This window comes from Rhinolophus sinicus, chromosome 4, assembly GCF_057876585.1.
Source record: "Rhinolophus sinicus isolate RSI-liver-muscle chromosome 4, RSI-T2T, whole genome shotgun sequence".
Lineage (NCBI taxonomy): Eukaryota > Metazoa > Chordata > Mammalia > Chiroptera > Rhinolophidae > Rhinolophus > Rhinolophus sinicus.
The window spans coordinates 22,410,457-22,438,264 of record NC_142504.1 but is presented as its reverse complement, the minus strand read 5'-3'; the positions used below and the strand labels follow the sequence as shown (position 1 = coordinate 22,438,264).

General features: G+C 35.8%; 1 protein-coding gene across 2 annotated transcripts in view; it reads left to right on the top strand.

The window, feature by feature from the left end:
* Window positions 1-27,047, top strand: part of BZW2 (basic leucine zipper and W2 domains 2) — a 55,770-nt gene extending 28,723 nt beyond the window's left edge. For both annotated transcript variants that reach the window (XM_019727158.3, XM_019727167.3), the window contains exons 4-12: window positions 2,170-2,273; window positions 4,988-5,053; window positions 8,412-8,547; window positions 11,790-11,899; window positions 16,238-16,408; window positions 17,727-17,873; window positions 18,912-19,050; window positions 25,783-25,905; window positions 26,593-27,047. In XM_019727158.3, the coding sequence (XP_019582717.1) occupies window positions 2,170-2,273; window positions 4,988-5,053; window positions 8,412-8,547; window positions 11,790-11,899; window positions 16,238-16,408; window positions 17,727-17,873; window positions 18,912-19,050; window positions 25,783-25,905; window positions 26,593-26,621 (1,025 nt within the window). In that variant the 3' untranslated portion in view covers window positions 26,622-27,047. The remainder of the gene's footprint in view (window positions 1-2,169; window positions 2,274-4,987; window positions 5,054-8,411; window positions 8,548-11,789; window positions 11,900-16,237; window positions 16,409-17,726; window positions 17,874-18,911; window positions 19,051-25,782; window positions 25,906-26,592) is intronic.
* The last annotated feature ends 761 nt before the right edge of the window (window positions 27,048-27,808 follow it).

Sequence of the window (27,808 nt, the reverse complement as noted above, 5' to 3'; positions counted from 1 at the left end):
TTTATTTAAAAGTTTTAAGTTAATAGTAAAATCGAGCATTCTCTGATATGATTATTGACTTTTTGTATCTCAATTATGATACACTTTTATTGATGCACTGGTAAGTTCCTTGCAGAAATAGTCTTCAGCAAATTTTAGTTCTTTGTCATTGCCAAGGTCACCTGTGACCATTAGTCAATCATATGGACGCTTTTCAGTTCCTACTGCCTTCCTGGCAGCACGGCTGACCCTCCTGTCATTCTTGAAATGTTTTACTTTCTTCCCTTAAACGAGACCATTTAGACTTCCTCCATCATCTGGATGTCACTTCTTACGTGACTCCTGGGTTTCCATACTTACTCCCCTCCACATATGTATTAAATTATCTGTACGCTTTGCACTGATTATCTCAAGGCTTCATTTACCATCTGTATAATGATAATCATCATATTTATATCTGCAGCCCAGATCTCACTCCTTCCCTCTACATCCATACATCCAGGAAGAGGGTAGAGCACAATGTTTGGTACAGCTGAGCGCAGGCAGTGCAAAACCATGTGTCTCCCTAGACCAGACCTATGACGTAATGAATGAAGCCAGGCAGGCACTTTTGTTTTTTAAACGAACACTTTGTTTATTTATCAACTACGTAAGCATTTTCTTCACATACACATGAAAATTTACCTTCTCTCATTGTTCTTGAAACTATGGTTACTTGGAATTTCAGTTGTACCCTTTGAAGAGTAGATACAAGAAATACTGTACTTTTCTTTTACTTCTACTTTGGGAAAAAAACAGCAGGCTCACCAAAAGTTTTAGAAATGACAATTAATAATTAATCCCAATATCAGGGGAAAAATTTTTTTGATTGTAGCAACGTTAATGTGTAACAAATGTTTTGCTTTGTAAAAGAATGTAATTTTTTAAACTTAAGAAAAAAGACTATAGTTTCAGAATCAGACTTTTCAGTTATGTAACTTCTATCAGCTAGGAGTCATTAGCCCAGAGTTTTTAGAAGATTATCATCTTAATAAAACTTTGTTCCAGGTGGTTGAATTCATTACAAAAAGCTAATTAAATGTTATGCATAAATTAATTGAATGAAAATAGACTCCTGAAGGAGCTGACTTTTCTAAAAACTAATTTACTTATAAAACTAAATACTGGAGTCTGGAAAAAGTTGGCTATGTGTAGACCTTTCCATCCAAAGATCTGAAACCACAAGTTAAATCAAGGCAGTTATATACTTAAACAAATAAACAAATGAAAAATAAAGTGGCTGTTACAGGTATGTACTCTACATAAATATTTGTTGAGTACATGAAAGACATTAATCTAACTTGGCGTGCTCCAACTTTCTACCTTAACTAAAATGAAGTAAAATCAGAAAACAAAAATACCTACTGTTGTGATTCTGTTCTTCTAATCCACCAATTAAAACTTACAGAAAGAGCCATTGAATGTGGAAAGCTGAGTCGTAGAAAAATGGCATTCTTTCCTTCTAGTCCATTTATTCCATGATTCCACATAGGAATCATGGGGGGAAAATATGAGAAAATAATCTACACTCTTCCTAGCTAATGCAGCTGCTGGGTGACCAAATACAAAGGGCAAAGAGTCACAATGTATACTGTGCAACCGTGCATGGATAACCGAGTTAGTGGAGAAGGGAATAGTTTTAATACCTCCCCAAGTAGAGACCGACGAAGTCTACTGTGAGAGCTGGGTCTGGGCGATCCCACTGTTGTTGAACCAGAGTCCAACAAAATGTTATCCAGCCTGAAAAGTGAACCATGTCCTGATGTGGGAAACATCAGGAACTGCACTGAGAATAACTGAATGAAGTTTACCAAATACCTGTGATTGTTTAGCTTCCGTGGTTAAGGATATACTTTGGAATGAATGAACCAGACTGACACTGATGAGATCCAATGAAGGCAAGGATGTAGAACTCATACACTATGGTGGGAGCATAAAATGGATTAACCAATTTGTATTATATTAGAAACAGAAGCAAATACATAACAACATGTATACATCTACACAAGCACATCGTTGTATAAAATTTTATATTAACCATTAGCATTTACCTCTACTTTGTTTTTCCTTAATGTGCAGGAACTGATCTGTTCTGCAAACGCTGCTCTCATTTTGGTATTGTCCTAACTGAAATGACCTTTCTCTTTTCAGCCCCTGGAGGGACACGCATAGATGATGGTGACAAGACCAAGATGACCAACCACTGTGTGTTTTCAGCAAATGAAGATCATGAAACCATCCGAAACTATGCTCAGGTAGAGCCTGTCATGGAGCGATTAGTGTTAGAAGGGAAACATTTGATCAGGACTTAGAGATACGTTCGGTTCAGAAATTTGACAGGCCACTTTTTCAGTAGGGATGTTAGATAGCTCTGGAACATCTGAAAAGATACTCAATTGCATCCACCAATGGGCGTTAAAACTTCATGAAGGTAGAATTTTTTGTTCTTATTCTTGTTGTTCTACTTCTCACCTTTAAAGAACGTGGGGAATTGGATACTGACGTCATTTCCGGTGGAAGTATAAATGGGTCTAACCTTTAAGGAGAGCAATTAGGCACTCTCTTTCAAAACTAAAACTACACATTCCCTTTGACACAGCAATTCCACTTCTAGGACTTCATCCTGCAGATAGGGATGCAGTATTAGTTATCATAGTGTTGCTTGTAATAATGTCAAGGGATAAAAACAATATAAAAGTCAGTCCAGTATTAAGTAAAATTTGGCCGTTCGTATTAATAGACTATCATGCAGCTATTAAAAAGAAAGGCAAGAAAATACATGTGATATAAAACCCACAAAGGATTCATATCCAGATTAAGTGAGGAACTCTAAGTTGATGAGGACAGGCAACCTATTAGGAAAAGACATAGGCATTTCAAAGAGGAGGAAACACAATTCCCCTCAACAACAGATGAAGACAGTTCAGACTCATTAGGGAAATTTCAATTAAAATCATGAAATATCCTTTTGTATTCATTAGATTGGTAAAAATTAAGACGTCCTTAGGCCCTAGTGAAGGTCAGGAAGTGACACAAACGTAAAATGCGATGTTGCCTTATAAAGCTGAGCTACTTGTACGCAGCATGGGTGGCCAGTTTAGGGTTGGTGTGTTCCTATTCTGATTCTATCACAGGCCCTTCTTAAAAGTCAGTTGTTGTCCTCAACTAAACTTTGAGGGCAAGTCCTAGGTAAACAAGTCTTGTTATACACATTTCAGTATATACAAGAAAAAGGCCGTAGGACTCACTGGCAACTAAGTGATTGAATTTCAGATGTTAGAAACTGTCTTTACATTGGTTATTAAAATGTGTAAGGCATGCTAAGCCAACTATTTTGGGATATGTGGCCATTAAGAATTTAAACTTAAAGACATTATTTTAATTACATGCTATTTTAGCAAAGATAGTTCTTTGCTTTTTTATATATAAGAAGTGTGTAGTAGATAAAAACAAAGGAGATCTTTAAAAATGGACCCAAAGATTAAGCACTGGAATTGAATGGGCCAGATTCTAACCTGTCCTCTATAAAGCTTTGCTTCTACTCTGTTTGTAAATGGCAAAAAAAAACAACAAACAAACAAAACCACAAAAAACAGCAACAACAACAACAACAACAAAACCCTTGAGCAGATGTGTACTGAAGCAAAGATACTCAATTCACAAGCTGGACTTTTAAAACTCCCGCTCACCTTTGGGTATGTCAGATAAGCATAGTTCACCAAGGATCAGAATTTCTGAGTTTGGTTTCTGCTCTGATACTTAGTAGCAGATCCCAGATCTACCAAATAATGTCAGTGCCTGCCTTACCTTCCTCACAGAATTTTTATTAGAACTAAATTAAGGCAAATACAAGGTATATTATTTGCTAATTGAGTTCCATTGGGAAAAAAAAGATAAGTGCCTGGAAGAAATATCAGGACTCCTCCATTCGATGCCTGGGTCACTATTCTTTCCCCATAAAGGGCAATACTATAATTTTCACTCTTGGACTCCATCTTGATTACATTAAGAAATAAACGCTGGAAGTTTTAGATGAGAGTCTATCATGTGGCTGTCAGAGAAAGGAATTAGATTCCGAACTCATTTCCACAGTTATTAAAATAATCAATATTTATAAAATCCCTATTTAAATAAGTACATTGTATTACCCATAACAAAATGCCACAGATCGGCTAGCGTAAACAACAGAATTTTATTTCTCACAGTTTGGGAGGCTGGGAAGTCCAAGATCAAGGTGCCAGCTGATTTGCTTTCCGGCTCTTCTTCTAAGGCCATCGGTCTTATCAGATTAGTGCTGCACACTTATGACCTCATTTAACCACCTCCTAAAGTCCCTTCCTCCAAATGCAGTTATAATTAGGGGGTTAAAGCTTCAACAAATGAATTGGAGGGGGAGGGAACACAAACATTCAGTCCATAACAAACTTCATTCCACTTAAAAAACACTCCAGAATTCCTCTGACACGGTTGCAAACCCTGCTTGAGAATTCTAACTGGGTTGTGGGGACCAGTAATCCTTTATAGTCACTCAGTTACCATTTTTTTTGCTTATTTGCTAAAAACATGTTTGTGTCTACATAAAGTATAACCTTACCTGAACTCTGATTGCCTCTCCATTATATCTGTTGTCTATGTGATTATATCTGTAATTCCTTCATTTCAGTTATTTTCAACGTCTGCATCTCATAGTTTTTAAATTATATTTATTTTATTTTCATCAGTTACTTTTGACTTCTTACCTGTTATATTCTTGAATGAATTTATTTTATTCTACGTGTACATTTTGATGCTTTATCCCCACAGCTCATAATAACTCCTTTGAAATGATTATAGTTTCAGATCATTGTATGAGCATGTTTAAGTACAAATTTTTTTATTGTAAATCCATATTGTGGTTTGGGTGAGTTTCTACCCCTTCTATTGCCTTTTAAAATATTATGACTATTGAATGATTTTCTTTTATGCTTAGGTCTTCAATAAACTCATCAGGAGATATAAGTATTTGGAAAAGGCATTTGAGGATGAAATGAAAAAGGTAAAAATTCAAATGTAATGCCTTATCTGTTTAAAGTGATGAAATGGAGGGGAATAAAACTTTGCATATACAATAATTGCTCATAAGTACCATAGACCTAGTAAGTTTTTAATAAATATTTGTTGAATGAATGAGTATAACAGATCTTTAACTAATAGCTATAGGAAGAAAAAATGATTAGCCTAGACTGTCTTCATTCATATTTAATATAAGACAGCATGCTTTGTTCAATAGGAATAGTTTTATAAAATATCTCTGATCTTTCAGAGTTTAAAATAAAAAGTAGAGATTCCAAATATGTAAGAAAAATAATTTTATCGAGAAGAATCAAGATAAGGTGATTTAATTAGTTCAAGCATATGAAAAAACATTGTACAACCGTTTATACTCAGTAAAATTCCTTTAATGTTAGATATACAGTTTAGCAAAGGGGATAAAAGCACATCTTGGAGATAATGTATCGGTGTAAATCTCAGTGGTTTTTCTCATCTGTAAAATAGGTGCAATAAGATTACATATCTTCTGGTTGTTGTGGGACTAAATGATACAATATATAAGGCGCTTAACATAGTAACTGGCCTCTAGTAATTAGTGAAATCAATAGTAACACCTATTAAAGACCTCTTTTCAATGATTGCAGCATGGTCCCTCTTCTAATTTGTAATTCCTCTGTGTTTATATATAGCACTCACTACATTAACTTGTTACAGATTTGTATTGTTTTGTTTTTTTTTTGTCGTTTCCAATTTTAGATGTAGGCCTAGGTTATAAACCAAGGGAAGAAAGCAACTATAACATCTGCTTTGCTATTCACTTAGTTGCTTCCCTCTGTTCAAAGTGGTTTCATAGATAATGTAGAACAGTTTGGCAGTAAAATCATTTTTTTTTTTAAATACACATTCTCCACGACCCAGCTGTCCATTTCTAAGAATCCTTTAGCAAGGGTACATAAAACTATATGTATAAAGGTATTCATCACAGTATTGAGAAATTACCTAAATGTGTACTGGTGGGAGACTGATTAATTAAATTCTGGTCTCTCCATACAGTGGAATACCATGCAGCCTTTTAAAGAATGAGGCATAACCACATGAATTGATTAGGGAGAATGTTCATGATAGATTGTTAAATGAAACAGCAAGGTGCAGAGCAACCATTTGGTAATAGTTTAACCTTAGGCAAGTGACTTAATTTCTGTGTGCCTCAGTTTTCTTTTCTGTAAGATGAAGATCAAGGCCGTTGATCAGAAAGTGTTCAGAAGAGTATCCAGTCCACTTGACAAGTTTTAGCTATTATCAATGTATAATTGTGTAGAAACAATCTATGTTTATACATGTAGTTATTTGTAATATGTAGACATATAGCATTTAAAAATCTGGAAGAACACACATCACCTTAATGTTCATTCTAAGGGAGTAGGATTAGAGAGAAGGTTTTTCACATGTTATTCTGTAAGGTTTTATTCTACTAGCATATATAACTTTTTTAATATGAAAAAAATAAATGGCAAAAAAATGGTCCATTATATTGCTAGGTATTAGAAAATCACAAGTGCTTGATTAAATAAAGGAATGAATACGATGGGGGAAAAAATGATGTAAAGCATTCAAATAAATTAAACATCTTACTGCTTTGTGTAATAATAATATTCGTGTTTTTACTTCTCTTAGCTCATTTCAACTGTGAAAACTTCCTTAACTGTTTCATTCATGTGATGAATATTCTTTCAAGAATGATTCATTTTTCACAGTATATCCATTTTTTAAGGAAAGTGCTGCTGCTCTCCATGCAGCATCTAATTTTAATGTTGATTAATGGAATTGAGCAATGCGGATATTAATTTTAAAAGAATGATCTAACTTTTGCACCATTTTGTTATAATTGAGTATTTTTAATGAATACGAGTGTATTAATGTCCTTCAACAAGTAGTGTTAAAATTTTTATTTTGGACACCATTTTTCATTATTCAGTTGAATCTTACTTATTTCTATACTAGAAGGAAAGGGCCAGCTTGATAAAGTCTGTGTGGTTTTGTCAGTTCTTTTACTCTGCCCCATTCCTGGAGCTTTAACCATTGATGGTCTCATTCCCTCCTGTTTTCTAGTGGACTTAGAAGGTGACTTCATTTTAATTCATTGAGACTTGAATAGGCATAAATAGGGAGGAAAATGGACTCGTTTGATTCCAGTTCTGCCACTTACTCATAAACATTTGGAGAGTCACATAACCTCTCTGTAGTGTAATAATCCTTTAACTGTTGGGGGTAGTAAATTAATACTGCCATACCCACCGCATAGAATTAATGGAATTTCATTGGCATTAATGCACTTAAGCCTGTATTGATGCCAGTGATTTTTCATTTGTGCAAAGTAATGAGAAAGTCAGCAGGTCCCCAGTAGTGATATTGAGCCCTGGGGAATCTCAGTAACATGCCGAAGGACTGATGAAACAGAGAAAATAGCCATCGAATATAGTCAGAGCACTCGGTGGAAGAGGGTTAGGAAAGAGGAGAGAGCATTCCACATGACTCAGTACTATTAGAATTCAAAATGAGAAATGGTATATAATCCCCTTTGCTTTGGCTTCCTTTCAACCTTTCTGGGGTTGTTACTTTTTCAATTACCTCTCCAAAATTGCTCTTTCCAGCTCACATCAGAGGCCTTTTCTCTGTTAGGAACTTTTCTTTACCTCATATCCTCCATTACCTCATCACCAGGGCTGGTGGTAAAACTGCATGATCCAAGAAATACCACGTTTGAATCTCATTATTTTAAAAAGAGCACCAAGAACTAGAAAACCCCTGTCTCACTCAACAGCCTTATTTTAAAGGGTGTTATGTGCTATGAACTCAGAAAGTATATGCCAGATGTCAAAGCTTATTGACTCTTTCTTGGTTTTTGTTTGTTTGTGTGTTTGTTTGTTTTGCTATAACAAACCCAAAGAAAAGTAGGTAGATGTAACAGGGAGGCTCACCCAAAGAAGTGAAAAAATGTGAAAGACAATAATATATTTCAGAAAGCATAATGCTCATTATGTAATGCCCTTGTCATGTACAAAGTCCAATGTGAATTATTGATGTAATCTATCGACGCTGTTCTCCAAATATTTCTTTTCCTCCCCATGAATGTTATCTATAGCTATATGAACTTGGAGAAAGGAACTATGCCTGATACAGTCACTTTCTGTAGCATCCAACTCATCATCCAACATACGTATGTGTTTCCAGTGAATAATAACTACGCTTTGCATATGACCTGCCAGTCGTGTACCATCTAGCCATGGGTGTCCATTCTGTATGTTATCTGCCTACTTTAGTCCTTTGCTTTATAGACATGATTTCTTCTGTTTGACCCACAGCTTCTCCTCTTCCTTAAAGCCTTTTCCGAAACAGAGCAAACAAAGTTGGCCATGCTGTCGGGGATCCTGCTGGGCAATGGCAACCTTCCCGCCACCATCCTCACCAGTCTCTTCACCGACAACTTAGTCAAAGAAGGTAATTACTCCCATGTTTTCTTACCTGTCAAGTGTAAAGAGGAAAGTAAAGCCCCAGATGGTTAGAAAGATGTCAGTACTTCTTCTTAGAGTCCTACCCACCCATGCCTCGTGTGTGTGTGTGTGTGTGTGTGTGTGTGTGTGTGTGTGAGAGAGAGTGAGAGAGAATCTTCAAACAATAAGAGAATTGTACATGTTTATTGTAGGAAATTAGAAGAAAAATATGCATACCTATACAAAGGCAAATAAAGATTAATAATAAATTAGAATTTTTGGTGTAACACTCAATGCCTAGATCAAATAACCTAATATTAATGTGGTCCAGACCATTTCTCTTAACTTACATGCTACTGGCATATTTTGTTGGGACAATGGTTTCATTGTATAGGACTCATTTGTGCTTTCTGGGACATTTAACCTTTTTGCCCTCAGACACAAAATGCCAGCCTAAGCACCCGCCTCCATTTAGCATGTTTCCAAATGCCCCCCACACTTGTTTATTTCCCTGGTTAGGACCATTCTTCTGAACTGTTACTTCTCAAGATCTTGGGCTCAGATGTTCATTTTGACCACATTTTAAAGACATTATGTTCGTTTTAAAAGTCCAGATGGCTGCATCAGAGTTTTGCTTTAATTTTATTTTAAGGCATTAAGAGTTTGATAGGCATAAATACAATTGCTTGGTTATAGAATAAAACAAAAGTGGGCTCTTGTAGGAGGATAATGATATTCAAGTTATAATAAAACACAAAACAAAGCGTTATTTTTTTGTTAAAAATAAATTAAAAGAGCTTTTATGAAAACATCTGTTTCTTTTAGAACTTAAAGTTTTTGTCCTATAAACATGAAATCCCAGCCTCATTCATGCCTCAGTGAAAAGGGTTATAGTTTTCCGAGAAAAGAATAGTAAAACAAGAGTCAAATGATGTTATTAGAGTCTCTATAGTTTTCAGCTTGAAATGCCTCAGATTTATGAAAGTTAAGACTCTGTAATTGCTAATGTATTGTTAATATTATAACATTTTTAAGTAGTTTCCTGAAGAGAATTTATGTTATTAGCCCTTTTACTCTAGAAAAATAAGATTAAATATAAATAGTAAATATTAATTACATCAGATTATTTTAACTTTCATAACAAAATAATTGCCTTTCTAGTTGTATTAAAAACCTAAGTGATGTATATAACTTCTTTTGAAATGTATCAAAAAATTAAATTATTAGATGGATAGGTGGAAAAACATATAATAAAGCAAATATAGCAAAATATTAACGTCTGTAGAACCTAGATGGTGAGTATAAGAGTTTTGCATTTCAATTTGTTCAACTTTTCTGTATGTTTGAAATTTTTTATTGTAAAATATTAGGGACAGGTAGGGAAGGAGAAGAAAAATACCTTTGCTATGGAAGTGACATACTGCCTGTGTCATATGTTTTTTCTTTATATTCGACCATCTTTAGAAACTAAAGGATTAAACTCTTGCTTCCTAAATAGGAAAGGATTAAGAAATTACACCTTTTCCCCAACCTCCCACCCAACAAATGGCTAAGGCTGATATGGGTGAGCTCACTCAGTAGAATCTGCAGTACAAAGAAACTTCTCAAACCTTCCCACCAAAAGCCACTTTTCATGCAAATAATAGGTATAAGCCTAGATTTTTGGACTCTCAGTTCCAAGCATGCTTTATTTCTCTTACTTACAATACAGATTACACACCTGTTGTTTTTAACTTTAATTACATAAATTTATATTAAATTTTGTGTTGACGTTATGAAGTAATGAAGAAAATTGGGTAAAGTTGGTGTCTCTAAATGATATAGCAATTGAATGTGTTTACCTGCAAGTTAACTGGCAGACGACTCAAATTAGTGTGTAAGGACATTTATTTAAGTAACAATAAATATAAAAATAGGGCAGACTTCAAGGTGAATAGCAATATAATTCAGGACTCAGGTATATTCCTTCATTTTTCCCCATTACCATTCATGACTTCAGTTTCACTCCAAGGTCATTAAAAGAGGTCTGCTGATACAGTTATGGCACATGTTTCCTCATTCAGATTCAGCGGATATAGGATAATTCATCTTGCCTTCAACTGATTGGCTGAAATCAGCCACATGACCAATTGCAACCCAGTAGTATTTACCAGTGGAAAGCTGATTGGCTGAAATTGGCCACATGACCAGTTCCAACCCAGTAGTAGTTACCAGTGGGATGCCATGCACAGATAACCTTAAGCTGAAGTCACTAAAACTAATCATTGCAATAGGAGGTGGTGCCAAGACTTAGATTAGTTAGAAGTCACATAGCCTGAGCAAAATGGGAATTCTCTTAGAAAAGAAGAAACTGAAATAGAGGCTGCTTAGGCCACCAACAGTAGTGAAGCCTTCAATCTGGAAAAATCAGTTTGGAAAAACAAAAAATATTTCAACTCTTTTAATTTAATATTTAACTCTATTTAATAAGTGGAACATTAATTTAGAATTTGAAGTAGTCACAGAAGAACTAGTTATTTGACTGTTTGTATTTGGAAATAAACCCTAATGTAAATATGGACATGTAATTGAGGGGTTTCCTGATTAATATAACTATTTTAAAAATCTCTTTAAAAATATCCAGAAAAGAATTCAACTTGAAACAGCATTGATATTTGTATAGCTTACCTCGTTAAGAATATTAAATGCTTTTTATAAAAACTAAAATAGAAAGGAAATAATGCATGTTTATCTATAACTGTATCTGCCACTGTTAATGTTCTTTTACTGGTATCGTAAAATCAGTTGGCATGTTGACGTTTCAGTTTTCTGGCTCATGATTTATTTGTTGTACCTCGGGATGACTATTATAGACATAAAATATTATTGGTGAACCACAGGGTGAAATAAAGTTAAAAACACTGGAAACACTTGGCTTTAAATCTCTTTTTGACAAAAGTAAATAAATAAATTTAAATAATACATAAAATAAAAATATAAAAATAAACGAAATTCAAAGTTGGAAGTAGGAAGTCCAACTTTGAAAAATGTAACTTTTTGAAAGTATTCAATAATGAAAATGTTCTGTCTTGAGGAATAAATAGCACTGTACCCCGAGTTTTATCCATTTTTCTTGTGTGCCAAATCAAGTCTTTGAGTTTTTTATTCATTTCAGGGATCCTACTGGGAAATGTTGCTTGGTGCATCATCGCAAGTGTTATTACTTATAAAAAGAATGAAACTCTCTCTCTGTCTCTTTTTTTTAATCAGGCATTGCAGCCTCATTTGCTGTCAAGCTTTTTAAAGCATGGATGGCAGAAAAAGATGCCAACTCTGTTACCTCTTCTTTGAGGAAAGCCAACTTAGACAAGAGGCTGCTTGTAAGTGTTGTCTGAACAAAGGGGGTTGTATGTTTCATTCTTTTGTCCTGGCTTTGTCAGTGCCTGCATGTAATACATTACTAAAATGCCTGGGTCTGTGTTGAAATGAAGCATAGTTCCTCTTATTTCTATATTATTGGCAGATAGAAACCAATTCCATTTTAATATTTCTTGTATAAATAAATGGAATGATAAAATTAAGGAGTCATAAGGAATACAGGGACTTTCAAATTTGCAAGTTTGTTAGCATAGTGTTAACATTTATCAGAATTAGCACTTCCTTTTTTAACTAATAACTATAGAAATTTGAAGTTTTCATATGGTAAAGTCACATCAGTCCCACCTAATTAGATATCTATGATATCTTGGGTCATATTTGGATGAAACTTACCTTCAATACGTGTCATTTTGTTAACAAAATGAAAATTTAAACAAGATTCCTTGTTTATACCAAGTTTCTTTGGAAATACTTAGCTATTTAAGATGGCAAACAAGTTTATTGTAGGTAGTTAATGTGAAGTTCCATTATTATGGTTACTTGATTATATTTTTATTTCTCTATCTTTCTATTTTTCAAAGAGAATCAAGAAAAATGTTTTGTCCTCATAATTTCTATCTGTTCCCTGTAATTTCTTTCTGCTAGAAGTAACAGCTGTATGGATGACAGAGATTATTCGAAATGAAATTGCTTTTACGATTCTAGCACAAAGTCTAAAATTAAAAGATACCCCTGCTGTCTTCTCTTTACCTGCTCTCTTATTTGGTTTTCTCTTCCAGTGTATTCCAGCATGCAAGGGTGTGGATCCATGGAATAAGTCTAAAACTGCCTCGTTATAAATACTTGCATTTTCAATTATGTAAAATTCCTTTGTCTCTTGAAATCTACATTGAAATAGTCCTATTCGTTCGTGTCTGTCAAAGTCTTTTACACTATTTCAAAGATGAAAAATTAAGAAGTCTAGATTCTAGTTAATTTCTGCCACTGATAATAATTTTCATTCAGCATATACTTTTTGACAGCCTGCTCTGTGCCAGGCATAGTCCTAGAAGCTGTGGAGCTAGTAGAGAACAGGATAGAAAAGTTCTCTGTCTTCAAGGAAAGCGGATCTCTGTATATAAAAGTAAAGTCAAAAGAGAAGTGAATAGGTTGCTGAGCAGGGGAAGTTCATATGAAGAAACATACTCTTGTCCTCAAGTCTGTGGATTAGCTTTATCGTGGCCCGCTGAGATTTATATGCTATTTTATTCTGGAATCCAAGCTGAAGGAGCAGCTCCCATCTGGGCCATTCTCATGGCAGAGGACAGGAAACAGGAGACTGAAGTAAACTCCTCCAGTGCATTAAAAGCTCACTTTATATTGGCCAAACGAAGTCACTGAGCAGCCTGGCATAGGATGGGATTTTTTTTTTTTTTTTTTTTTTTTTAGGATGGGAAAATTTAATGCACTGTCAGTCTTCCCCATCCCTCCAGATAGACACAGCAAGAAGGGCTTCTCTTAATATTGTGTAAAGGAGTGAGAGTGAATGATTGAGAACACAGATATAATCTATTACAACTTGCCACAAAAGACTCAGTTATTTCTTAAAGTGTGTTTCCTTAAAGATATCAATAGGCAGAACTTGGTTAACTTAATTAGGTTGCTTCATTTAAAAAAGTTTTTAATGTGTTTCCTTTTTGAAAAACATATCATTGAGCTGCTCTTACTAAGTTTCTATGCCTATATACCTTTTGGGTGTTAGCAGCATAGGTTGCAGTTTCTACCAGAAACACTGTAAGCTCTGTGAGGACAGGGTAATCGTCTTTGCACGAAGACCATGCCTGCCTGATATATACTGACTCAACAAATGAATGAGGAACTAGAGGGTCAGTTCCACTGTCAAGGAGAAACTTTTTGTTTCATTAACACATACAGTAAAATTATCTTTGGCTCTGTGCTAGTAAAGCAAGAAAAATAGCATATCCTCCGGGTTTAGCAATTACCCACTTCTATAATACAGAATAAAGAAAGATTTACAGCCACTCAGAGAAGAGAGGAGATGTAAAACATCATTTCCCCATCCCTGGAGAGGGAACAGTGGTCAGGATATTGGCCAGACATTTTTCTAGAGCTGGGGACATTGAAAGGAATCAAACAAACAGACCCTTGCCTTTATGGGGTTTACATTCTATTGCAAGGAAGCAGGCAATCAACTAAACAGTTCAAATATGTAATATAACAAAAAGCGAAAAGTGCTATGAGGAAAAAAATAGGGAATTGCTAAGAACTCAGAGTGTCAGAGTGTGGGATGCAATTTCTGTGGTAATGAAAAAACACTGCTCTGATAAGGTGAAATTTGAGTGAAGACTTACAGAGGGTAAGGGAGTGAGCTATATAGATAGCTCCAGGAAGAGTATTCTAGGGAACAGAATATGCAAAGGGTTTGAGGCGTGGCATGTTGGGGACTGCAAAAGAGAGTATTTGATAAGAGCTAGAAAAAAATCAGCTCAACAAAGTAGCAAGGCCCATATCATTAAGGGACTTTGGCGTTTGTTCTTAGTAAGATGGGAAGCTTTGCGGAAATTCTCTGCAGAATTGTGCATAATGTGATTTAGGGTCTTTACAAGGTTGTTGCATTGAGAATAGTCTTAAGGAATGGCAGAATGAGGTGCCTCTACGGATGAGGTGAAAAGCATCTACAGATGAGGTGATGGAGGTTTGTACCAGGCTAGGGTTTTTCTAACAAATGCAAGCTGTGTTCCAAATCAGTAAATGTCATGATATGATTTAGAAAGACTTTGCCTAATCTGAATGATAATTTTGAATATATTATGTAACATTCATGAGGACTTTGAGTATAGTTCATAAATAAACCATGAGTAATATCTTTGATGACATATTGCTCTGAACATAATTTTAGACCAAACTTTGGAGTCACATTCTTCCTACATACATACAGTATTAAATGCTAGCACAGAGTAATGGAATAAGTATTGACTTTGAGGTCATACAGCTCTGTCCTTAAATATTTCTGGCTGCATAATTTGGGTCAAGCTGCTTAACCTTGTTGGGACTTAGTTTATCAGCCATAAAAAATTGGTACTTTACACAATTGTGGACAAAGGGGGCCCACCACATCTTGACTCATAGAAGAAACTCAAAACTAAATTAGTTCCAGGCCCCCAAATTTGGAAGACCCCTTAAAGATTAGCACAAATGTCAGTGACAAAATTTCAATCTGGTATGAAAAGTTTGCTTTAGCATGAATGCGTGTTCTGACATTTAGAAACTCATGACTCAACAAGGGAAATTATGGGATGATGATATAAGAATATTGAAAATGGAATCATGACTTAGAACCCATCTGGCTATGTCCTTATACATGATGGCAAACCCAGATCTTTCTACTGAGATTTTTATTGGCGCATAACCATTGAACATATAAAAGCAAATCTAACCACCATAAAAGTTTAGATCTATTTTTTTAGACTGCAGCAGTCTGAAAAATGTGATAGCTTTGAAAATTGCCTTAATTTCTTAGCTGGGTGTTGAAGCCACACAGGATTAGAACATGACTAAGTGTTACTGAGACTCTGCCAAGCTATGGAAGGTAAAATGGACATGAGGTAAAAATATGAGTAGCCATGGTGTATTGCTCTTTTTAAAATTTCCAACAAAATTATGCAACAAACTGAAGAGTTGGTGGAGTGGGTTTAAGTTAGATCTTGCCATAAACTTAATTGACAACCACTGTCATAAACAGATATAACAAAATGCTCTTTAGCTCCCAAGCTAGTGTTTTAGAATACTACGTAGCAAGCATTTTCTCAGAATGTGAGTATTGGTCCATGAGATAACGATAGTCAGTGTTGTTTTTCTAATATCATCTCAAATCATGTCAGCATTATGAAAACTGACTTTTGTCTTTTAACTAATAGTTCAGGAAATAGTGTGATTAATGATTTTAATTTTTTCTTGTCAATTTAGAACATTCCAAATAGTCTTCAAAGTTATTTGCATTTAATTGAGCAAATTTAGTTCTGTATTTATATCCGCTATGCTTTGATGCAAGTAAAAGAAAAAATCAACAATGGTTCAAAATGAGTGAAGCTCGTTTATCTAAGTTGCTTAGCATTTTTGTTCTCTTTGTAAAACTGCCTAATTGCTTAGCAAATGCTCAAGAAATATACCTGAGATTTATTATTTTGAAAATCAGTCCTTGTTCTTGTCTTCCAGATATGAGCTATTCTAAGTCTATTTTAATATTAAAATTTTGTCCTTTATGCTTGCTGAAATTTGAATCGCTTGTGGGATAAAATTTGAATAGCTTGTGGTCTAACAGTCTCTCTTTTCTCCCTCAGGAACTCTTTCCAGTTAACAGACAGAGTGTGGATCATTTTGCTAAATACTTCACTGACGCAGGACTAAAGGAGCTTTCCGACTTCCTGCGAGTCCAGCAGTCCCTGGGCACCAGGAAGGAACTGCAGAAGGAGCTCCAAGAGCGTCTTTCTCAGGAATGCCCCATCAAGGAGGTGAGAAACCATGGGCTGACATCACTCCAAAATTTTCTAATGAGAGGATGACGTGGACGGACTGTGGGGCACAAGCTTTCCCTTCCTTAAGGAGACCTCCCGTTTTTTCGTTTTGGTTTTTTTATCTCTATGAACTAACCGTCACCACCCTGTGTGCTCTAAACCTTGCAAGGTACCCCATGTGGCTTAAGACTAGAGAATTCCAGACTGATACTATGCAGCAGAGGGACATGTTAGAGCACTAAATATTCCTAAGTCTAATGACATTAAGGTCATCAATATATTGAATAACATTTCTCCAAGCAAGAACTTGAACATGATTTTCCATGGGAAAAAAAGCAAAACCGAAAAAACATGGTGATGAGTTTAGTTGCAGAGATGTCACCTGTCTGCAGCATTTCCTAGCCAGCTCTGGGACTGGAACTAACCATAAGCCGTTCCTTGTGTTCCCAGAGCCTGCTGAACCCAATGCTGATACTCTGCAACCCAGGTCAGCAAGAAAGAGGGCAATATATTTTCACTAAAAAAGGAAGGGTGGGGGGAAACATATTACCAAGTAGTATACTTGAGATGTGTTACGGTTTTTCATCACTTCTGAGGCTCTAACCTCTACCTGCGATTTTCTTTCAAAAGGAAAATTATTTTTCCAGACAAGTTTGATATACAATTAAATTAGGCAGACTTATATTCCGTACTGTGAAATTTGAGGATAAATTTGCATATTTAAACATAATTTTAAGGGGAAAATTACCTGCAGGATATTGCTGCATTGATATGTATCATATAAAAATTTCCTTTACACTTTACAAATTGTTTACAAATTACCTTTTCACTGAGATGGGGCATAAAGATCGTCAAAAGTCATAATTAAAGAATGAATTGTGGAGAACAAGCCTGTATGAACGCAAGACATTATCCATCAAGCAGTTTGAAGTTGAGGGCCAGAGGTAAAAATTAACAGCTCTGTTGCCTCTTTCCAACCCCAGGAAGTCAGACTGGCTCAAGTAAACCCTACTCTGCTGAACCCACAGGGTTTCTTAGAAACCCCAAGAAACAAACATTCTCTCTTATTTCCTATTATCCGGCAGCTCCTGGCCAGAGCTAAGCCTATTAATTTTTGGACTAAAAATAAATCTGCCTTGTGAAAAATAAAATCATTGTGTGTTTTGTCCCTCTTGGAATCTGAGACTATATAGCAGGGAAGGAAGGGACTAAGTCAAATGTGTATTGGCCTCAAACCTTTTACTAACCGGGACAGTGAGAGGAGAAACTCTCCAGATGCTTATTACTTTCTGACCCCTTTTCCCATGAAATTTAGGTGGTGCTCTATGTGAAAGAAGAAATGAAGAGGAATGATCTTCCGGAAACAGCAGTGATTGGACTTCTGTGGACCTGTATCATGAACGCTGTTGAATGGAACAAGAAGGAGGAGCTCGTGGCAGAGCAAGCCCTCAAGCACCTGAAGGTACAGGTCTTCATATGGGGGCACCGGGGCTGCAGTCCAACGGCAGCTCTTACCACTATGACAGCGGGCTTCCAACCGCAATTTGCCCCGGCTCAGGCCAAACATATATTTCCTAATTTCTTTCTTTCCAAAATTGCCACCACCTAAAATATTTCAGATGTAAGAGCCTATGAAATATCTAAGGGTATGTTCTTACTAAAAACAATGTCAGAAAATCCACAGATTAGTCATATATTCAGTAAAGTTAAAGAGAAGTGTCATCTAACTCTTGGTTTTCTTTCTGTTCTCCATGACAGAAATTCTTAGTGAATATTTTTGTGTAAGTAAACTACAAATTGACATTAGAATTGGAAAAGTATCTGAGTGGTGGGAGAAATCAACTGATTGTATAAATTGTATGTTTTTGTTCATGGATGCATATATCTTTGCTTCTATGAATTGTCTTCTCCTTATAAAACGATGGTAAGACAAGTGAAAGACTTAGATCCTGCCTTCAGAGTTTACACTTGAATTGGGAGGTCAAAGACGACTGAGTATAGACTGGGTTAGAATACTAACGACAACTTGGGGTTTATGAAAACAGAGCAGTGAGTAAACTGCAGGTTAAGTTGATCACAGAAGCCTCCTCAGAGGGGTAAGCGTTAAACTGAGTGGCTCTGAGAGAAAACAATGGCTGCATGTCAGTGATTGGAAGCCAAGGACATTTGGGGCAATAGGAACAAAACCATCAAGATGACCTGTGAGAGGGTCTGCATGTCTGGGGAAGGGGAAACTCACTCTTTGTCTTATTTTCACACTATCCAATAGACAGACATCATGTTAGTCAGAATTTCATATTTGTTCTCCTTTTAGTGGGTACACTGAGAGAAATCTGGTAAGATGCTGGTATAAAAAGAATCATTTTGATTAGACACAATATAACAAGAATTTAATCCAAATGTTTTTAAGCAAATCTCCAGATTACTGTTGTGATTCAAGTGCTGCCAGCGCTGTACCTCCCACAAAAGTTAATGGCTTCCCCCCCCACTTCCCCTCTAGCAATACGCCCCCCTGCTGGCTGTGTTCAGCTCCCAAGGCCAGTCAGAGCTCATCCTCCTGCAGAAGGTTCAGGAATACTGTTACGACAACATCCATTTCATGAAAGCCTTTCAGAAGATCGTGGTTCTCTTTTATAAAGGTAACCATCCACCTTGTTCCACCACCATGTTCCTGTTTTTGTTGCCACACTTTGTGGGGTGAAGCAGAGGGTGACATGAGGATCACGCTAATCTTTGCAAGTTTTAGTGAGGCTGCCTGATTATGTATAGCGAGTAAGTGCAAATGCCGTTTATGCCTAGACTCAGGAACCAGCCTGATGAGGCCCCTGGGTCCTTTTCCTTGGCGGAACTTCCCAGAAAACTGGTGAGGAACTGGTTGTTGGGGGCGGGAAGGGGGCGGGGGGGGAGGGGTTAGTGGAAAAGAGTGTAATTACGCCAAGTAATTAGGTCTGGTTTTGAGTTGTAAGGATTAGCTCTAATAGCAATGATTAGCAGAATGGTACAGAAAGTTATGTTCATTCAGACCTTTTCAAGTGCCATAAAGCTGATTTGAAAATTACTGAAATAATTGACCTTTTTACTTTGTACTTTAGTTATTTGTCCCAGCCAGTCTATTTCCTTGGAAATGGCTATTTTTAGGTTTTCACATTTACTGTCTTTTCATTGTATTTATAAGGATTAGGTTGCCATGCCAACTGGCACGGCCTTTAATAAATGAATGCTATTAGGGTTTTCACTGATCTCAATCGCTATACCTACAGCATATAAAAAATAATCATGGACTATTCTTTGGTCTGGGTTTATGTAGTTTTATGAGGGAGGAAAAAGGAGCACTTGAGAAATGATACATGTTGAACATTATAAAATGCTTATTAGAAGTTACTACAATCTTAAATGGCCTAATATCAGAAAAACTGAAGTATAAATGAATACCAGCCAAATCTTTCTTTTCCTTTTGATGTGTTCTTAAATTTGCCTATTTTGAGTGGTAATTTGGGCACTGAGATATAAAAATCCTATATTATTGATTAATAGCTATTTTTAAAATGTGTAATAGCATTTCACAAAGTGTTTTCATCAGCTGTCCAGATGAAGTCTTGCCCACAAGAGTTTGGGTGATGTTTTACTTTCACAGCATGAAGGTATTCGACACACTCTTTATGTCAGTAGGAGGATGTGATGACTGCCAAGTCCCACCTGAAGTTCTGTAATTGCTTTTCCTCTGGCCAGATCCGAATTAGGTCCTCTTGGGTAAGGTCATGAGATAGGAATGTCCTAAAACTAGGGCTTAAATGATGCCCAAGATGACCCATGAGGACCAAATCTGAAGATCATATTGCCAACCCACCTATGGTACCCAGCAGACAACAAAGAGAAGCAGGGTTCCTTTACCCAGTGGCCATTCTGTCTACACTGGTGATAGAGAGACCTGTGGGATAGGTTTCACATTTGCTTTGGGGGAGGGCGGGGTCAATGTTTTCCAATACAGAAAAGCAACTATCTATACACTAGTAGCCTAAGTACAGTTTCCTTTCTCGTCATTTAATAGCTAACCCAACCAGTGTCTCCTACCAAATCTTTTTTTAAACTGAGACATAGTTGTTTGAGCCTTATCTGAAGAATCATCTCATTTCATTATTCTATTCAATTCACACAAAAAATAAACAAACTACTTTTTTTAGCTGTAATGGCATTTAGATTGCATATTGTTAGTACACGCAGACCCAGGGAAAAACCTGGAGGCTGAATATCTCTGTAAGAGGCGGGCAGAGAAAAACAGAAGAAAGAGGCAGGCCTCTCCAATCTGTCAACTAACAGTTTATGAAGGGAAATTGACATACCCTGTTTCCCTGAAAATAAGACCTAGCCGGGCAATCAGCTGTGATGCATTTTTTGGAGCCAAAATTAATATAACACCCAGTATTATATGACATTAGACCTGGTATTTTATATTATATTATATTATATTATATTATATTATATTATATTATATTATATTATATTATATTAAAGACGCAGTCTTATAGTAAAACCGGGTCTTATATTAATTTTTGCTCCAAAAGACGCATTAGAGCTGACTGCCCGGCTAGGTCTTATTTTGGGGGAAACACAGTAGGACACATATCTGTCAAAGTGGATATTCTCCGTGCTACTTGGCAGGCACCAAAGGATGATACATAGTAAGAATATAGTCACAGGTACTAGTGCATGGATGCTACCAGGTACAGGAAATTACATGCTTGACTAGGTCAGAACAAGGCCCTGTTCCAGGAACCAGCACGTCGCAGGAGGTAGGGCGGGAGAGGAGGAAGTGCTGATTTTTTGTCAGAATGAATATTGGTTACAATCCGACAGTCTCTAAGGAGGGTTTGTGGTAAGCAACTCCATTCTGACCCGGGTCCATCTTACAGGATAGACAGTGGTCACTCATGGAACAGTCTCTCCACACATATGAACCATTCAAGTCCTTCTTCAGATTTCTCATTTTAACCATTGATGCCAACATCCTTCCCCATTATATTTACAAAAGCTACTGACAGCTAGCAAAACTGGCAGCTTTGAGTTACTTCCTGCGTGTCAGTCCCAAATGCTAAGGAACAGTGATGCGAAATTATAAAATAATCAAGAAGTTAAAAGAAGAAGCATTAGCTCTTCCTTAGCCATTGATTAACTCGGTGATGAGCTTTTAGGTCATCTAAAGTTAGTAAGGTCTGTGGCAAGTATGAGCAAGCTCAAGGGCAACATCGCTTATTCTGGCTTAGTTAGTGTCGGGAATGATATCAGGAAACTTTTTTTAATGAACTATATCACTGAGATGTTTAAACTAAATGTCATTGTTTTAGGGAAATTGCATGATTGTCCACAAAATTATACAGATAGCCTATTTTTCTGAATGAAATAATTATGTTTTCTCCTAAGAACATGAAACCCCAGAGTAATGATTTTTTTCCATACCACTATTCAGAGGTTTGTGTGTTTACCTTCTTAGCGTTTCTGAATAGTCGTTTTTATTCTGACTGTATTTCATCCAAAAAACACTTGTGCCCAAGGAGGCATCTATTTTATTTGTTTTGTATAAGAATGTGGATGCTTCTGTTACGTATTGTGTATGTCAACACTCCTTTCCCAACTCTAATGTGATGCGAACCACCTGGAGAGCTGGTTAACGCACAGATCTCCAAGGACTCTGACTCAGTAGGTCCAGGATTGGACCCAAGAATTTGCCGGTGATACTGTGACTGTTGGTCTAGAACCACTGTCTAAAGGGTATTTAATGTCAAGAGTGATAAATTCCATAAACTATAGTAACATGTATAAGATTCTACTTATCATTAATTTCACATACACGTATACATTTTACAAATTTCAAATTGTATCCTGTTTGCTTCTTTTATCTAGTGATGTGAGTTCCTTTTATTTATTGTAAGGAACATTTTTGCTTTAATACAGGTTTTAAGACAATGGAAATCCTTTCTCTATTTTCATTTGAATCTCTCTCATTACACACACACACACACTTTCCCCATATTTCCAGAACATGAGGACAACAGAAAATTGGGGATGTGATTACCCATGTCCCCTTTGACAAGCCTAGTTACTTAAATAAAGCCATTATTGAAAGATTTTAAAATATTTAAATAACAGCGGAATAAAGGTGAACAAAGTGTAACGCTTTTCAGCAATGAAAGAAAAAAGTGGTGATTGCTCATTTAGTGAAGATTAATTTTCTGTATTAAAATCTTGTTTGTATTTTGAAGTCAGTAAGGAAAAATAGTAAATTCATTATTAATTTTCAAACATCACATTATTCACTATTAAAAATAATTTCTTTTCCTTCCTTCCTGAAGCTAAGTACCATATTCTCAGCATGTAGGTCTGAACAACATAAAATTACATTCTTTTAGTATCCCTATCATGGGTTTTATTGTTTGCAGAAATTTCTTATATTAAATCCTGTCCCTCATGCAATTTTTTCTAAAGTAAGTTTCTTATTCTCATTCTAATAAAAGGTTTCTGGGCTTCTCACCATATAGTCCCAGCATTCTTGAAATAAATTATTTTTGAGTTTGTCCCTTTGTGACATCTGTAATAAAAAAAGTACTGAATTTCCTACGTTCCAAGTGACATAGTTTTCAATTAAATATCTAAATAACTAATGTTATCTAAAGTTTTACAATTCTCAAACCACTGTTACAATGTTGTCTCTTTGATCCTCATGAAAATCTTAATTTGAAATTATAACTCTACCGATTGAGAAATACTTAGTTTTCCTCAAGTGAATGAATTTGTCCACTGTACATTGGTTGAATGCATACTAGATGACAGTTCTTCTGTTAAATGCAGGAAATTAAATGAACAAAACAGTCCCTGACTGCCTGACTTTCAGAGTGGGGAAGAAAACCAAGAATTACAGTTACTTGTCAATCGCTAAAATAAGGTTCATACAGAGAATTATGAGCAGTGGTGGGAGGACAGTGAAAGGGCCTCTAACTCATAGTTGATATATTTTAATCTGAGGGAACTCTGTGTGCAATTGGAACATGTCTTTCTTAGTACTTTTACTGATATATATTCTTAGTTGGCATTTCTGAGAGATCTTAACACTTTGTAGTCTCCAAATTTTTAATAACTCTTTTCATTTTTCCTTAGAGGAAAAAAAAATTCTCCCTCTTCTTCATTCCTCAGAAGGGGTTCCTTCCTTTTGAAATTAGACTTTTCTCTAAACAAAAGTTGAATTCTCAAACTTTTTGATGGTTGCCCTGTGTGGTTGCTTCTGTCCCTTCTTTATTATTTATTCCAAAATACTAGAAATGTGGTCTTCAACTATTTATTACTAAATTAGGTTCTTTTAAGAACTCAACGTTGCACAGTCTGTCTGATTTTCAGTGGACCATGCATCTGATAAGGTTTACTTACCATTTAGTGTCCTTTTCATAAGAACTGTCATTGACGAGCGTTTTAGTAGTTGTCAAGGCCTATTTCAGCCTCTAGGGGGCAGTAAAACACAGGAATGAGCTCTGAACCTTGCGAAGGAAACACCCAAATACTATCACTAAACTGCAGTCTAGGTCAGCTTTCCAACATGTATGTTGTATTGTATGCAATTCATTAAGGTGAGGAGAAAAAATAGAATGCCCTTTAACATGTTTGCCACAGTTTTAATTCCATTTTTTGTTTGTTTTATGACAATAATAGCTCTGTGGAACATACATATAATTTATAAACCAAAAGAAATACATACGTTGGGTGTACATACTCAGAAGTGTCTAATAGGAGAGCAATTGGGAAATTACTGATCTAAATCACAAGCATTTTAAAGATCTCGTAAGACAACTTTTATAAAAGAGGCTTTTAAATCCCATGTTTAAGCTGATTAGTGTTCTCGGAAAAAATCTCTGCAGAGCAGTCTTGCACAATAACAAGTCATTTCCTCCTGAGGGTGTAAACTGCCTGCTCCTCACCTCGGTAAAAACTAGGCTTGGAGGGCAAGTGGGTGGGAAAGTTCTTTCGAGAAAGTTCTTTCATCATTGTGGGTGGAGAATGTGGAGCTGGGAACAGAAGAAGCTACAAGCCTAGAAGCTAAGGGTAATTCTGTAGGGCTCCTGATTATATTTATGCCCAGTCCTCATAAATAAATCCAGACCTCCTCCTTTCTTTCCAAAATATAGTATATTTAATGATAAAAATAAGCAAGTGAAAACCATATATTTTCTAAAACCAATTCTGTGCATTTTTAGACAAATTCAATCACTTCCGTTGAATCCAAGAACCAATTATTATTATTTTTTTTAAAAACCCAAGGTTTTATTATGAAAAGGTCAGTGGTGTTTTAAATGAAAACTATCAAATCATTTCTCTCATTTTCATAAGTTAAAATTATATTTTAACTGCAAATACATCTGTAGAGTGATTTATCAGCATTTGTCATGCATTGGGCAGGCATTGGGGACAATAGTAAATCCTTTTCCTTGGTTTTGCACCTCATTTCCCACTCCAAAATCCCAAAAGACAACCCATTAGAACATTGGCAGTGTATATATGCTATTATTTTCGTATTCCCCTTCCTATTCTTAACGTTAAATAGTCTAATGGTAACTCAATGGTACCAAGGCATATTTGTGGAATTTAGAGTTTTAGGTAATCAATATTTAATAGATAATACTTTTTGTTAGAAACCCATAGGAAATCTATCTAATATGTCTCTGTTTTTCTCTTAATGGAGAAGTAAAACATTTGTCTTGTGATTTGGAGTATGATGCTGTAGGAAAATAAGTTAGTGATTGAGCGATAAAGTGTAGAACTTTGGGTTATGTGTGCATTGGTTCCATGATATCCCCAGGAAGCTGATCTTTACATCTTTTTGTTAACTATCATTTCATCCTATCTACATTTTTTTCATTTGCCCTTCTTTTCTCCTAAAATAGTAAATCCCCTTAAAAGTCCAGTCACTTGAGGTTGCCGCTTAATCAAAATGTGTTTGAAGTTGGCAGGACACAGAGTGTTCTGAAATGCTGGAATTGCTGATTCATTTGCAAAATTACAAAATAACCCAGTTTCCTACCAGAAAATTAGGACTATACGAGGTTTCCAAGTCCCTGTGTGACTTGTATATACATTTGCATGATATTGTGCCGGACGAGATGTGTGTCATCATCATCGCTATTTACTGTGCTAACTGCTAAACTATGCCACTGCTCTATATGGAAATAAGCTTGAGTTTTATCTTCTGATAAGTCTCAGGTATGGATTTCTTTTATAACAGAGCTTTTAATGTTAAAAGCGATTGCTTTCTATTAAACTGTAAGACATAAAGTTGCTCTAAAACATCACATTTATGTAGTAACTTTGAAATCTTTGACTTGAAATTGTAGCTGACGTGCTGAGTGAAGAAGCAATATTGAAATGGTACAAAGAAGCACACGTGGCCAAAGGCAAAAGTGTTTTCCTTGACCAGATGAAGAAATTTGTTGAGTGGTTACATAATGCAGAAGAAGGTACGATTCCATTTAACAACTTCAGTGGGCAGTTAGTAAATACTTTCTCATTATAATTCAAAATATCTATGTCTTTTTTCTTGCTTTCCTAAAACTAAAGGTCTTGAACTATCTTCCATATCAAACATTTTGCCTACAGCTTAGCCTTCCTTTCTGAAATCAAGGCAATGAAAATTTCTACATGGCAAAAAAACAAAACAAAACCCTCTTAAATTATCCACCCTACTGGAGGACAAAGAGGAAAAAATAATTAGCAGATCTGAAAAGAAAAGAAAACAATACAGTTGCCTTAATCACACATCGGATTATGTAGATTTTATAAGCCTTTACCAGTGACTGATATTTAAAATGGCAACACAAAGTAGAACAATAATAGATAAGAGTGAATGCAATTAAGAATGAAGTTTATTTTAAGGTGATTCAAAGAATAAAAGTAGTTATATTTCCTATTTAATAATATTAATGAGGATGTTGCATTTTTAGTAAGGCAAAGTTCACTTAAAAGCAAAGGGAGCAAAAGTTTGCTATCTGCCCTCATATGTAACTATCTTACCTAAATGGATGCCTAGAATAGAAATGTCTTTTGGGGCCATAGCAGCGGCGAGAAGTGGATTAGAAACTCTTTTCATGACCTTATTTAAAGGAAAAAATAACAACAATAAAAATCTTGACTTTCTTCTTTCCTAGAATCTGAATCAGAAGGGGAGGAAAATTAGATGACTCGTGAAGCACAATACCTAAGTCACACAACACTTTGATTGGGAATGCTGAAGAAGAGAAACTTGGCTTCCGTTTTCACAAAGGAAAAAAAAAAATAGGATAGGTTTCCCTTGTGCAGAGGGGGAAAGTGGTTTTTGTTTTTGTTTTGTTTTTAAATGGAGCCCTGAGGCATCAGCTATTATACTTGGGACTCTACCTCTCACTATATGCTAACTTAAAGCCATTCAACAAGGAGTCAAGTAGGAATCTGAAATTAAATATTCAACAGACTCCTCTTTTTTAGCTGTATTTTTCAGGTACTGTGTGGTGAACGCCCCACTGGTGTCTGTAACAGGGCCACTTTGGTAGGTGTGTTTCTGCTCGTGTATGTGATCTGACAAACCAGTTTTTTTTAAAAAATAAATGGCTTTATAATAATCTGGGCCTATACTCTCAGAGCTTTTATTTCTTTACTGTACATGACTACTTACACAGGTGACATTTCCGTGTGCTGCTTTACTTTTGCCCCCATCCAAAATTTTGAAAAGTTACATTTCTTGTCATCTATGAAAACAACACTGTTCCTTTAAGCATCAGAAATAATAAATTTCAGTTATCGTCATAGTGAGATAGAAATTGACCCAAAATTACATATGCATTAGCTCTAATAATTATTAGCTATGTAAATGTGTAGTTCCATACTTTTCATGTTTTTCTCCACTCTATTTCCTAGAGAAGAGCTAAAATATTTATATATGTAAATAGATCTTTCTTTATAACTAAGTGATTTTATTTTTTAAATTATCCTACTTGCAACAGTAGCAATGTGAAGCATCTTACTGTTTGGAAAGATCATAGTTTTATTACAGAACTCTTAACTCTTGAAAAACTTAAGAATCGCTGATAGGGCAGTGGTAGTCGCCAAGACAAACATGATCTAAGTAAGAGTTGAAACAAAAAGAGGAAGCATTAGAAACTGTTCACGGAGGTAAGATGTTCTCTAGTTTCCTATTTGTCTTCAGGAGAAAAAAGAATTTTTTTCCCTATGAATGATTTGACTGCATACCCAAGTCTTTAACATGATGGAGTCCTTCCATTTTTCAAATACTAAGTCTTTGATGAATGCCTTTTTTCCCATGTAGGGAGAGCACTGTCGAGTTCTCTGCCCCAACAATGGACAGAGGAATAGCAATTTAAATAGATA